The sequence below is a fragment of the Rhinichthys klamathensis genome, unplaced genomic scaffold, assembly GCF_029890125.1.
Source record: "Rhinichthys klamathensis goyatoka isolate OS25496 unplaced genomic scaffold, OSU_Roscu_1.1 h1tg000538l_1, whole genome shotgun sequence".
NCBI lineage: Eukaryota > Metazoa > Chordata > Actinopteri > Cypriniformes > Leuciscidae > Rhinichthys > Rhinichthys klamathensis.
The window spans coordinates 41,074-55,814 of record NW_026607013.1 but is presented as its reverse complement, the minus strand read 5'-3'; the positions used below and the strand labels follow the sequence as shown (position 1 = coordinate 55,814).

General features: G+C 38.6%; 1 protein-coding gene across 1 annotated transcript in view; it reads left to right on the top strand.

The window, feature by feature from the left end:
* dhx36 (DEAH (Asp-Glu-Ala-His) box polypeptide 36) overlaps positions 1-14,741 on the top strand; it is a 119,065-nt gene that overhangs the window by 65,305 nt on the left and 39,019 nt on the right. Inside the window, exon 12 of the mRNA XM_056238753.1 lies at positions 12,027-12,114. Coding sequence (XP_056094728.1) covers positions 12,027-12,114 — 88 coding nt within the window. The remainder of the gene's footprint in view (positions 1-12,026; positions 12,115-14,741) is intronic.

Sequence of the window (14,741 nt, the reverse complement as noted above, 5' to 3'; positions counted from 1 at the left end):
TATTATATCCAGCATTAAAATAATTTAAAGAATGGCTGTTGAGAATTAAAAAAAAAGGAAACAAATGGATGGTACAGAGGAGAAATTAAGACACTGCTGGAGATTGCATAATCCCATTTATTAAAATGAAATGCTTAAGGCATATATGCATTTAAAACTGAATGTGGCTGTATACATTTTGAATTGTGCAAGGGAAGTAGTCTTGACAAAGACTAATAAGGTTAAGTTTTAAGACAGTTTTATAAATGCAAAACTTCTTTCGGAAAATATATTTGGGAAAAAACTGAATAGGAGTAATGTCATCTATAGCGGAATGGCACTTTTTAAATGGACACATTAATAGGCATATGTATAACTGTTTATTTAATTAATGTTTAAAATTAATAATAAATTATTTATTTATTTTTTATTGACTTTTAAAACATTAATTCATGTTTTAAAATATGGATAATGTTATCAAAATTACTCGCGTGGAATAGCGAGTGGGCGTTGATACTTTTTTCTACGCTGTGACGCCAATCATAACAGGGGCCTTTTACTTACATGCCTTAAAGGAGCCGCCCCTTAAAAAACGGATCATTTCAGAATGAGGGTATGAATGAGGGTTGAAAAAAAAAAAAATCTGCATATATATATATATATGTATATCAGTGTATATATATATATATATATATATATGCAGATTTTTTTTTTCAACCCCCAAGTGGTACAACTGTACTATATATATATATATATATATATATATATATATATATATATATATATACAGTATATATATATATATATATATATATATATATATACAGTATATATATATATATATATATATATATAGTACAGTTGTAATAATTGTGATTACAACTGTACTAGTATATATATATATATATATAGTACAGTTGTAATCACAATTATTACACCCCCATTGCAAACTATATTTATTGGCAAAATGTACAGTATTTCAGCTGTTTGCAATGAACAAATCAAACAAAAGTAATTGAAATAGCTCAACACAACAAATGTTTCAAGTGATTTCCCCAAATTCAACTGAAATGCAAATTCATCTACAAGCACCAAATTTGGCACAGATGTAGCTGAGGGCATACTGAAATGATTTAGCCAGGGCGCCCAAGCCAATGGTCCCTGAGACCAAGATGGCGGCCAAATCCAATATGGCCGCCGCCTGAAAGGGATTCGACTATAGCTTTTGAGCCAGATGAGATACAAATACAAATTTGATATCTATTTTACCTTTTTTGACAATAGGAAACCCATAGGAATACTTACATTTATGATTGGGTATATCAGGACCCCGCAAATTCCCTAAATACAATATGGCCGCTGTCCGAAAAAAGGGTTTTGGCTACAAATTTTGAACCAAATGCGCTACAAATGAGGATGTGGTGTCTATTTTATGTTTATTGATCACAGGAAGTCCATTGGCATATTTATATTTATGCTTGTGTAAGTCTGGAACCTGTATTCTTTTCAAGACTGTGGTTGAAAGTTCTTTTTTTTTACCACAACTTTGAAGGTTATTCTCAATGTTGATTAATTTTCTTATAAAAGTGAAATGCTTTTCATTGTACCACAGGTGAATACATTTCAAAGTGTAATCATAAAAGAAAGAATAAGACACATTATTGCAAGGCAATATTTATATTGTCAAATTGTTAAAAGAATAATATAGTTTAATAATAAAAATAATTTGTCCAAAACTCTTAAAGGTTAGCAAAACAACATAACAAAAAAACAGCAATAACATAAAAAAACAACAGTGAATTCTCATGGTCTCTCACATGAATTATCATTATCCCTCACAATCACCGGATCTCTCATCGTCTCCACCATCATTGTTTGTACAAGCACCCTCACATGCACATATAGAAGTGCAACGAACTCCGGCTTTACAGCACTTGCAGTGCCCTCTGCATGCTGTCTTGCAGCCACAGTGGAGGAGAATGGTGCAGGCTTTACTGGCGTCTCCGAGATTAGTCCATCTGGGATATCTTGCTGGACAGCGGTTGCCTGATTCCAGTAGAAGCTGGCCTGCAGCAGTGCTCTTTTGATGTGCTGAATCAGTGTAGCTTGGGTGGGAGGCAGGTTCTTGAGAGACTTGGTACCATTCGAGAAAAGGTGATGTCTAGCTTCATCTACACGGCTGGAACCACAGCTCTTGCTGTACATGATGACGACCATACGCTCCAGTATTTGGACATGGACGTCATTGTTCATCTCTTCAGGCTCTAAGGTAAGGGTAACCAGGGATTCTGTGAGATCTGGTGTTGCCTCCCAAGCTGCCCATGCACTCTTTTTCCCATGGCCCAGGAAGGCTGAGGTTGTGTCACAGCCTGTTAAAGCGTGGAAGAGTGGTAAGGCCAGTGACTTCTGGGGACCAAGATCCTTGCTGATTTCATGAGCAGGAATGTCCCTATAGTTTTTTCCACCTGCAAAGCCGATCCAGAGCTCTGTGAGGCCAAGTGTGTTGAAGAAGCGGATGGCAAGGATGACAACATCGCTGTCGACAGTCCGGACAAATGCCTTTTTATGGCCATTGGCCCCAGCATGTGCAAGATGCAGGATTTTTCTTGTATCTGCTTCTGGATGATTACAAGGCTGAAGGGCAGACATGTCATACTCTGGTCTGTTGGAGAGTACCGCATCTTTCTTGGTGGAAAGGAGGAGTTTACCTGACATGCCATGCTTGGTTATCTCTTCACTGATATATCCAAATAGTTCATCCTTGTTGTCCTCATTTTTCAGGAAGTCACTGTTCCAGTTACGTTTTGGAATTGGAGTTCTCCCATCTACTTTAGTTCTTGATCCGGTTCCTCTGCGTTGGTGAGTTTGTGTTTTGAGGTTCTCCTCTGGATATGTATCAAACACAATATCCAATCGCGTGACACATTCATAGCTCATGTGTGACCTCACAAACCCAGCAATATTGGTGTTAACGTAGTCATGGAATGTTTTTTCAGTAGTTGGCCGGACCATTTGGACCATCACAGCACCATCAAGTACAACTACAGTTGCATCTCTTGCTGCTGCTACATGGGTTTTTTTTTACAACTTCATGCATTCGAGAATGTCTGACTTTGTACCACTGCGTAAACGCCCCTGGTGGGAAATGCTAGGTGGCTCCCTTTGATTTTCGAACCTGAAGAATTCTGCCATGTCTGCATCAGGCCTGGACTGAAGGGAAAGGAACAGTTGTGTGACGAGTGTCATGTTTTGCTTGTGAATCCCATTTTTTGTTTTGTGCTTGGCTTTTGTGTCAGCTCGATTGGCAAATGTCAGTATATTTGCCCGAGGGATCATATCTGATACAGGCTTTTTGTGACCTTGTCAAGTCGCTGCTCTACATAGGCCACATGTAGGGCTATACCAACTTCGTGAGCAGTAGTGAGCGAATCAGCCACTTCTCTTTACATAATATCTTGGGTGTCGAGTGCTATGAGGTCATGATTCGCTGATAAGAAGGGATTTCCATGGGTTTCCATAACCTCGGTAAAGGATTTGACATCCTTCCTGAACATGACTTGTAAGCTGTGTGCCTCTTCTTGATGAGATGATAATGATGATGATGAGCTGCTATCATACACAGCTTGAAACTCTTGTACTAATCTGGCACAGTCAGGCCCAGCCAGCATGAAGAGCGTGAGGGCTTCAGGGTTTTCATAGAGTCCAGCTGCACCGCCACAGGATTGCAGGATTTTGTTTGACTGCTCATGGGACTGATCTTTTGCAATCAAGCTGAACTTGCGCTCTGACCACTGCACTACGAAGTTCCCCTTCATGAACTCTTCATTAACGGCAGGATGTTTTTCAGACAGCTCAACCATGTCTCGCACATGGATGGGTAACCAACGGGCATAGTTTGTGTGATCCATCACATGAAACCAAGCACACAGTTCATCACAAACTTGAACATAAAGCTGAAAGTTTACTTCCCGAAGTGACCGAATGAATCGACAGAGTAGGAACTCCACCTCCATGACCAGTACTTGAACTCTGGGAACTCGGCTTGAGATCGTTGGTCCCACATTTCAAATGTTTCCAGTGGGCCTAGAAGATCTGCACAGTAGATAGTGTATGCTTTCTGCTTGAGAATATAAAGAGACATGAGAGTGACCTGGTGGTAGTACTGTGTTCGTTTGATATGGTGCTCATTGAGGACAGACTGAGCACGTCCTTTAGTCAGGAAAGTGACTAGAGTGACTAAAGTGCCTGGGAAAGGATGGTTGTCCAACCTGAATCACGGAGCAGCTTCCCCATCATAAGATAAGCTTTGTCTTCGATATGTAATGCTCCCATCATCAAGATGAGCTTATCTTTAAGTGTCTCAGGATATTGCCATTGAAGCTGCTTTGCTATGGCATACAATGGTTGATCAGCACCAAGGACAGCAATCTTGCCGGGATTCAGGAATGATGTGCCTTCCTGTGCTAGTTCCATTGCATGCTTCATCATGGATGCAGAGGCTGCTTTGTCTGGGAATAGGCGATACACTCCTATTTCAGCACGGGGTTTCACTGTGTCATCATTCAAAAGGTGTGAGTTAAAACCTGACCATGTAATAACATCCTTTTCACCTAATATATCCTGATCAATTATGCCTTTGCCATTCAACAACCAACTCTCATCTTTCACTTTGGCTCTATGCACAAGATCATGCGATGGTCGGATAGGACAAGTGCCACTTCTAGGTGCCATTATATCTAATTTTTTTAGCTCTGCTGGCTTCACAAGTGTATATGAGTCTGGAAGTTTGGGTGTGGATGAATCTTCAGAGTCTACCTTTATTTGAGGATGCTTAAGTCCCAGATTGTCACGAGAGAGGTGATTTGTAGCACTCAGTGCAGTTCCATGGAACTCGTTCTTTGAGAAGTTTCCTTTGCTCTGGCCATCAAGGTTGTCAACATCATAAGTGGTAAAGACATGCTGACGAAGATTAGTAGGAAGAACAATGCCATCTAATTGTGTCGTTTACATACTGCGTGTGCCAGTGACTGCTTCACTTCCATGATTCGTTTATACGACACCGATAGCCCTTGTGCATGTGCTTCATCGATGTCCCCTTTCCGGCGTCCAATTCCATGCAATTTGAGACCACAATAAAGTGGAAATGGCATCTCTCGGTCCTTGCTATGGCGTATTGCATCAGTCTTGGAGAGGTGTCTGTTGCCGATATATGCATTGTACTTCTGACATTGGGTGATGAGGCATGCTATTTTCGTTCTACGTTTCAGCTTGGCATCCTCTATATTTGCTGCACTGGGTTTGAGGAGCGCTGGTCCCTGAAGTATGATGTCATTGAACACTCGTAAGGGTTCAGCAACAGATGTTGTTAGACAGTTGGACGGGAAAGAGCCATCAAATATGTAGCCTGGCTGTAAGCAATAGTTGTATAAGATCAAGGCAGCCCTCATTAACAGTAATGCTTCATCCTGGTTTATCTGGTTGGAATCGTGAGCGGTAACTACTCTCTCAGACACTTGTTCCTTGCTTGCGATATATGTGTCCTTGCCTTTCCGGTACTCTGTCCAATCAGGGAAATGGCTGAGGAGGTATTCCTTAAACCGTGTTGTGTGGGGCTCATAATAAAGACATGAATGCCCGCGGTCTTCCATAAGGTCCCTGTAGAGTTGTCGTAAATAGGAAATTGTAAAAGGGCTATTTGAATGCTCAACTAGGGCAACTATTTGTGCAATGGTTAGATGGTCAAACGTTGTCCCCCACTCATTGGAAGATGCTTCCCCCTCTGACACCCTGGAAGTGTCCTGAGATTGCCGCCTTGCTGTATCACGCAATCTAACATAGCATTTGGTGTGATAGTAAACGTCTGCTGCGTGCACATTGGATGCTTGGGTAAGGAGTCTTCCAAGAAGCTTAAAGTTTTTACTGGCTTCTGCCCAGGACTTCATATTAGAATCAATATTGTCTGTTACTGCCTTGTGAAGGTAATCTGTATCCTCCCCCTCACATATCACACAATGAATAGGCCTACCACCTGCTTTAGGCTGGCATGATCTAAGTTTTTTTGGATTCACTAAAGCCGGGGCATCATCATCATTTCGCACTCTTTTAACACGAGAACTACTGCAGTAGCTTCTATATCGTTTATGATACTTAGCATTGTGTGTTTTTAGTGTTTATGCGATACCTGATCCATTATTCAGCTGATCAATGGTTACATTCACAGAAGAAGGGAGAACATTTAGCAACATCGAGGAAGCCTTTTAGATCCCTTTCTAATGATAAACGTCTTTCCTCTTTGGGTTTGGGTTTTTGCAGTGGTTCATTAGCTTCTTGTTTGCATAGGCAGCATAAGTCCCAGTTGATGTTGCTGCTGGTAACATTACTACCAGAGGTAGAGGCCATATTGGTGACACAACTTCTAGAAGTGGTCAATCCCCTCCGTTCCATCGTCAAGTAATAAGTGAGAGTGAGAGTGACAAAACTGTGTTTTTTCCCAGTGGTCCTCTCTGTGTTGTTTGAGGATGCACAACAGTCGTCATGGCAACTCTCAACTTCCAACTGCCACTCAGAATTCAGAAAATGCAACTAATTATGAGTTTGCATTGAACAGTTCAAAGTAATTTAAATAAAACATATATACTGTATATAAATTGAAATAGACATACAAATACAAAACAATATACATACAAATAACCAAACACGTTCGTGACCCAAACATGCAGGGTGGTCACATTGGTCATCTTCATCTTTCACCGTTGTTGTCCATCTTGCTCACAAGCATGGAGTAGTACTAAACAGCTGCTCCACCACAGTCCATACAATCAACTAGTATTCTCAATATTTGCTCAGTATTTCCCAAATCTATGATGGAATTCTGACTCTCCCTCATATATGCCTTCCCTACATTATCAATTAGAAAATTGGTGGGAATATTTGGAAAGTATGAATGATCAGGTAGTTGCTTTCTTGTAAATGCAAATGTGGGGTATAAACATAGGCAATCACAAATGTAAGCATTCCCGTGTGTTTGTCATGGTAAAAAAATTAAATAGACATTAAGTTTTCATTTGGTTCAAAAGTTGTCAAAACCCTTTTTCGGACAGCGGCCATATTGTATTTAGGGAATTTGGGGGGTCCTGATATACCCAATCATAAATGTAAGTATTCCTATGGGTTTCCCATTGTCAAAAAAGTTCAAATAGACATCAAGTTTGTATTTGTATCTCATCTGGCTCAAAAGCTATAGTCGAATCCCTTTCAGGCGGCGGCCATATTGGATTTGGCCGCCATCTTGGTCTCAGGGACCATTGGCTTGGGCGCCCTGGCTAAATCATTTCAGTATGCCCTCAGCTCCATCTGTGCCAAATTTGGTGCTTGTAGATGAATTTGCGCGAACAATGGGATGAATTTGCGCGAAATTACCTATTTATGTCCTTAAGGCCCCCAACTATTGGTGGAATTTGAGGTATGCTTGGGATCATTGTCTAGCCTGACGTCGTCATACTCAGATTCTAGTCAGAATATGAGTCTGATGCTGCTCCATTGGGCTGTGATTATGGGGCGTGTTTCAACCGAACCAGGAAAGAAAATGCCTCTGCACTCAATTGGATCGACAAATGCCTTGATCGCGGTTCTCTGTTCCTCTTTTAAAATGAATGCGCTGTCTACATTTTCTATAACAAATCTACACATTCAGATAGCTGAATCTACACATTTAAATTCTCCAGCGGCAGCTCTTTGTTGTAAACGAATTCATCCCAAGCGCTATTTGGTGATGTGGATGATTACATTACGGTTGAACTATCTGTCCATCATCGTATAAAGCCCGCCCTGACAATTTGATTGCAAATTTGAGATGACTTTTCTTGTGCTTTTGGGTCAGTAGTGGTGTACGGCTTGGAGTTACGTGCCTTACTGTGGAAGCTGAAAGCTGTGAAAGCTGAAAGCTGCCACCAAGTCTTGCTACAGGTCTTTTGCAGCCACTCGAGGGTTTTCTGAGCCTGTCTTCTCATAAATCTGGTTGCAATCGTTGATATCTTCCTTTTCTGCAACGTCCAGGTAGTGTAACCACTGTTCCTTTAACTTTGAACTTGCGAACTATGCTTCCAACGGTATCTCTAAGAACATTTATTGCCTTCTCCATCTTTTTGTATCCTGTTCCTTGTTTGTGAAGGGTGATGATATCTTCTCTTAACTTTTTGGACCATTCCTTTATTATATATATATTATATGTAACACTTTACAATAAGGTTCATTAGTTAACATTAGTTAATGTATTAACTAACATGAACTAACAATGAGCAATACACTTGTTAGAGTATTTATTCATATTTGTTAATGTTAGTTAATACAAATCCAGCTGTTCATTGTTTGTTCAAGTTATTTCATGGTGCATTAACTAATGTTAGCAAATACAACCTTTGATTTTAATAATGTATTAGTAAATGTTGAAATTAAGATTAACTAAGATTGCGAGATCAAATGGTTTTTCAAAATACAATTGAAAATGCATTTAAAAATATTTTATATCTAAAAGATGAATTTATTTGACTACATTTTGAAAAATTAATTGAATAAATGGTTTTACATTTTATATTACACAGATATGTATATTTTATATTTATATTTACACAGAATATTATTTGGATAAAAAAATCAAATCAGCACTTCAATTTGTTCTGTACAATCTTTCTTGGTGCACAAATCACCAAGTCCTCACCAAATGTCAGTTTGGGCCTAGTCTGATAATACCACTTTTATTATTTTAGGTCATACCCCAAAATTGTAATCAACTGAAGATTGATTACCTAGTGGTTAGAAGGTACATGCTTAATGACACATTGAGCCATGGTGTTCATGTTGGCGAACTAAGATTATCTTTGTCTAAAGTTATGTAGTCAAACATTTACATTTCGTGATACAGCATAATTGTATATAAATTGAATTACTGTATGGCAGTTAAGAGTCCACTGACCCTTACTAGGATAGTGCAGCAAAAAAAAAAAACGCAGAGTGGGTTGTCTTATAGGAGGCGAGAATTGCAATTGTAAGATTGTACGTGTCTAAGAAGAAATAAGCTCTGGCTTGAAAACATAACCTCTAAAATAACAGGCAAATAACCTGCTCTGTACTGTGAGGCAGATGTGATGGGACTAGTTCATACTTCAAAGTATTTGTTGTCTTTGTCTGGGAGTAAGATGAAGAGCAAAAGTTTTTGTAGAAAGGAGCACTTGCGTCATCAGTGTCACAGTCCTGGATGTCACAGCAGAACAGGAAGATTAAGTTTTGATAATTAACCATAACATTTGGGAATAATGGGCTTTTTATTGTCAGGTTTGTTTTGCTCCACACAGGGGAATCTGGGTCACAGAATGCTCTGAAAAGTATTCATACACATACCGATTCCTGTTGGAATGCACAACCAGTGACACGTTCATGTGCAAGCATGCACTGCAAGAGCAAGTTGATTCTGTTTAATTTGTCATGTACCCTTGATATGATGTTGCTGGGGTGTTAAATATAGAACCAGGGCCGCCTAGGAACACTTCATGTTTTATCTCCCTCCTGCCTTCCGACTGAATTTTTATGAGGGTAAACCATCGGATTGCTTTTGCTAACATAATAGATTTGATTCACTTTATCTGACTTTGTAGGCGGCTCCATTTTAGGACCAAAATTACCCATCAGATCGCAGTGTGGAAATGCAGTTTGTGCTTGTGGTGATTTAGGAACTCGAAAATGTCTTTTGATTTTGACCATGTGAGTTCATTAATGGTGTCTTTGTTTGCAAGTAAGTGTGTGTGGTTGAGTGGTTAAGTCACATTTGATATGACACATAGGTGATACTAGGCTGTTGAGGGTGGCTTCCAAGGTGTTATGTTGTTGCTAGGGTATTGTTTGTAGTGTCATGCTGTGTGGTTGCCAGGGTATTCTGAGTTGTTGTTATGTGGTTTACATGCCCAAGTGAAAAAGAGTCCAGACCAAAGTCTGTGATATTCTGATCCCAAGTAGATATGTTGGTGTTTTTTTTAAATGATTGTCATCCTTGCTTGTTAGGGGGTTGTTCAAATTTCTAACCTGAAATGAGCACTGCAGTTTGTGTAAAATAGAGGTTGGTAAGATTTTTAGAATGTTTTTGAAAGCCTTTATGCTCATCAAGACTGCATTTATTTGATCGAAAATACAGTAAAAACAGTTAAATTGTGAAACAATATTACAATTTAAAATATTTTTTTTTTCTTCTTTCATATATTTTAATAATATATTCATGTGATGATTGCTGAATTGCTCCCTTCTTCAGTGTCACATTATCCTACAGAAATCCAATTCTGTAGAATGAATATATATATATATATATATATATATATATATATTCTATAGAATTGGTTCAAAGTTAGAGTTGGAAACGTCTTGAAAAAATGTGTCTTTTTCCACAAATTTTGTATGCATGCAAATTGTATAATATCCAAGGTAAACATTTCTAGTAATTGTGTAGTTAATTCTCATACTGTATTTTCAGAAAGTTTTGGAATATGTATCCTCTCCCCAAAATTGTCACTAATAAAACACTAAAAAAAAGTTACAATTACAACAACCATTGCAATTTTACTAATATTTCAAGTGTAATCTTTCTTTGTAAATAGTATATATTTTATCATACATATTTCAAAGGTAAGGATTCATTAGTTTGAATATTGGAACAAACACTATAACATCTTAGTTGATAATTCAATATACATACTTTATTTTTGACAAAACATCCCATACTATATATTTAACATATGAGCAGAAATTGGCAAACAAAAGCTTATTTAATGTGGCAGTAGTCTTTTTTTACAGTAAAAACTTTATAATCTATCCAAAAACTATCGATCAACAAAAACATTCATATTTAGTCTGTAACATATCGTGTGTATGATATATTAGCATATAAATGTTAATTTGCAGTTTGTTGCTTATACAAAGACATTTTATTTCAACATATTTCAGTCTATTTTTACTCTTCTATAGTTTGATCAAAGCTTGGTCGAGTTTGAATGAACGGCACAGTTTAAGTAGTAAACAACAGCACGCATCAGTGCCGTTCATTCATTAATTCACACACAGACATGCGATTCATATTTAAACAGTCTTTTGTGGTTTACAGACACTATTCCATATCGCGATTAGAACAAAGCACTTAAGAATAAATAACTTGCTACTATTCACGTCAGCTTGATCCATTGCTCCTCGAAATGAAACTACCAGCACTTCTGAGGTACGTTTTTCCAAGGTTATTAGATAGTATTATCCCTCACAGCGTAGCAAGACGACATAAAGTAAATGATTCTTATTAAACTTGATGTGTTTTGTCCAGCTGTTGTGGGCGTTGACACGTTTGCGTGGCTTGCCTCAGATCATTTGCGTTTGAATAGCGCGTGCTCTCTGTGGGCGTGGTGGTTACATTAAAACTTAATGAGCTATAATGAGCTGAAAAGAAAATGACTGACATATCTCTTTTTTCAAACAGATTACATTAACTGAGAATATTTGTTTTTTTTATTATATTCATTTACAAGACGATAATTCAAGCTTCATGCCTGTGTGCCTGTATTCCTGCTTGACTGAGTATTCACTGAGTTACAGTTCATTTTCGGACGCGTTTCAGAATGGACTTCACTGACAGAGAGAACACAGAACTCGCATCATGTTTTTTTTTCTTTATTTGGCGAAAAGCACAACACTTTGTTTTTATTGTGAGTATCCACAAAAAAAATAGACACTTAACAGGATCTAATGATGTACAACACTTATATGTAAGATCAAAATCAACAGAGTATTTTGAGTCTCTTTTGATAAGAAAAAAAGTGAGCTGGTATCGCTGGCGCGACCGCCGACCCCAGGGGGTTAAATGATTGTACTGTCACTTTTGATCTATTTATGCCTACTTACTAAATACAAGTATTACTTTCTTAAAAATAAAATATCTTACTGACCCCAAAATATTGAACGATATTTTTTTTAAAAAGTATGTGATATGGTTGACACATTGATGCTGCTTTGTCTTTCAGGATGGAGCAATTCTAGTGTTTCTGCCTGGATGGGACAACATCAGCACCCTGAATGATTTGATCATGGCTGACCAGATGTTTAAGTCAGGTAGATTATACATAAATATATATTCTCTAAATCAAATCAGTTTCTCTTCACAAAAGGACCCATTTATTATGGTTTTTACATACAGGTCATCCGGAAAGTATTCACAGCGCTTCACTTTTTCCACATTTTGTTACAGCCTTATTCCAAAATGGATTAAATTCATTATTTTCCTCAAAATTCTATGAACAATACCCCATAATGACAATGTGAAAGAAGTTTGTTTGAAATCTTTGCAAATGTATTAAAAATAAACACAGCCTTTGCCATGACTCTCAAAATTGAGCTCCGGTGTTAACTTAATTGGATTCCACCTGTGGTAAATTCAGTTGATTGGACATGATTTGGAAAGGCACACATCTGTCTATATAAAGTCCCACAGTTAACAGTGCCTGTCAGAGCACAAACCTAGCCATGATATGTCTGCAGACCTTCGAGACAGGATTGTATCGAGACACAGATCTGGGGAAGGTACAGAAAAATTTCTGCAGCATTGAAGATCCCAATGAGCACAGTGGCTTCCATCATCCGTAAATGGAAGAAGTTCGGAACCACCAGGACACTTCCTAGAGCTGGCCGCCCGGCCAAATTGAGCGATCGGGAGAAGGGCCTTAGTCTGGGAGGTGACCAAGAAACCGATGGTCACTCTGACAGAGCTCCAGCGTTTCTCTGTGGAGAGAGGAGAACCTTCCAGAAGAACAACTATCTCTGTACAACTATAAATGAAGATGACTCTGCAGCACTCCACCAATCAGACCTGTATGGTAGGGGTGTGACGATAACCGCATCACCGCAATATCGCGTTAATGAGATGCCTACCGCGGAGGTCATCACCGCACTTTTTTTCTGCTGAAAGTTACAGGAGTGCATATGGTGTGTGATATGAACTATAAACACATTAATCTTTGCTTATAATTTACTGTATTCCGCGAGTCCTATGTTCAAGGTCTTCTGGAGAAAAAAAAAACGCTTCCTGCGCAAGGGAGGGACAGTCCATTAAACATATGCGCGCACTGCACGGCACGGAGGCGCGGGCATGAACACTTGCATTTTCCTATCAACAGTGGAAACAACTTAAAATACTCTATCATTTCTGGTCATACAGAAAATAATTATACATTATTCGCAACTACTTTTATTTGTTTAAACTCACAATAACAAGAAAACGTTGTGCTTTTGTAAAATAAAATAAAACAATCAGGCGCGGTTTCATGGTCTCCGTGAACTGGAGCGCGAGAACTGAAACAAAATATCGCCTATGTAGGCTAAAGCTTGAAATTTCCACTTTAAAACGAACAAATTCGAATCGAAAGTTAATAGCGGTAGGCCTACCTACCTTCTAATTATGTAATACGTCTGAAACATGCATTTCTCTCTAAAGGTGCATCCGCTTCACAGCGGAGATGGAGATATGTTTTAGCCGACACTGATTTAGAAAACAATAGTTTATTAATAAACAATTAAAATGCCTCATTATTTTTTCAGACACATTTATTATAGCCTATAGCTCACCTATAAATCACCTTTCTGTATGCTGTGGTTATATGGCTCTTCTCATCCAGCACTGTGGGAAAAATGTAATTTCCAGTGTAAGGAACTTAGCTCTAGGAAATATTAATAATCAATAATAACTTGTTATGATTAATTATGAATATTTGGGTCAGTTAATTGGATTAACTTGACATGGCTAAATTAATATTACAATCAATTAATCAGTTCGTCCAACGAACTCTTTTGATTATTAATTTATTCTAAGAAAAGGGTATCTTCAATGGCCACAGAAGAATAATTATTTCTTAGCATGTACAGCGCTTTGAGCATGTAGCAAGATCAAGATCGTAAAAGAGACTTTGTTTGCAAGCAGTGAATCAGAACCAAATACATAAAGTGCACAAGTTGTATTAACTAAATCATAAACATGAATAAACTAAACAAACATACATAAATACATGTGTAGGAAAAAGGAGTGAGAGATGGAATGATGTAACAATGGGGAAGATCCATCTAACTATGAGAAGAACCAACAGTATTTCATTTTCACATTTCATTGAATTGAATACTTGCATTTGTAGTGGGAACAATTCTTGAAGTTGTGGAAAATTGAAGTCGTTGAGGGTTCCGGCAATGGCAAGTGGAAGTTGTTTGAAAGTTATCTTTCTCCATGAGCACATGGCTGGTTTGGTCAAGGCCTGGGGCCCTGGGCCCTGTTGAGGCCACGCCGAGCACCCAGGAGAAGTGAGGAAGTCGGAAGAGTGGGTGATTGGAGTCGTTGTTGGTTGGAGTCCTGGTTCCAAACTCCTGAGATTGTCCTTGGTTCTTTGTGAGAGAGTCTTCTCTCTCCTGCATGAGCCCATATCTGGTTGGATCAAGGCCTGCTGGGCCCTGGGGCCCCCGTGGAGGGGGTTCACCAGTATCACCAGAAACAGTGTTGCGGCTGGATGAAAAACTAAGAGAGGGAGGTCACATGTGGACTGTCTCTAATAAAGCCTGAGAAAGATCCAACCCCTAAGGGTTGACTAGACCAATAAGCAAGGTGAAATGTCCGAGTGGGAAGGGTGCTCTAGTTAATTTACGAGTCTTTTGCGTGGTTATACCTTCATTAATGCTCAGATAGATATAACACATCCACA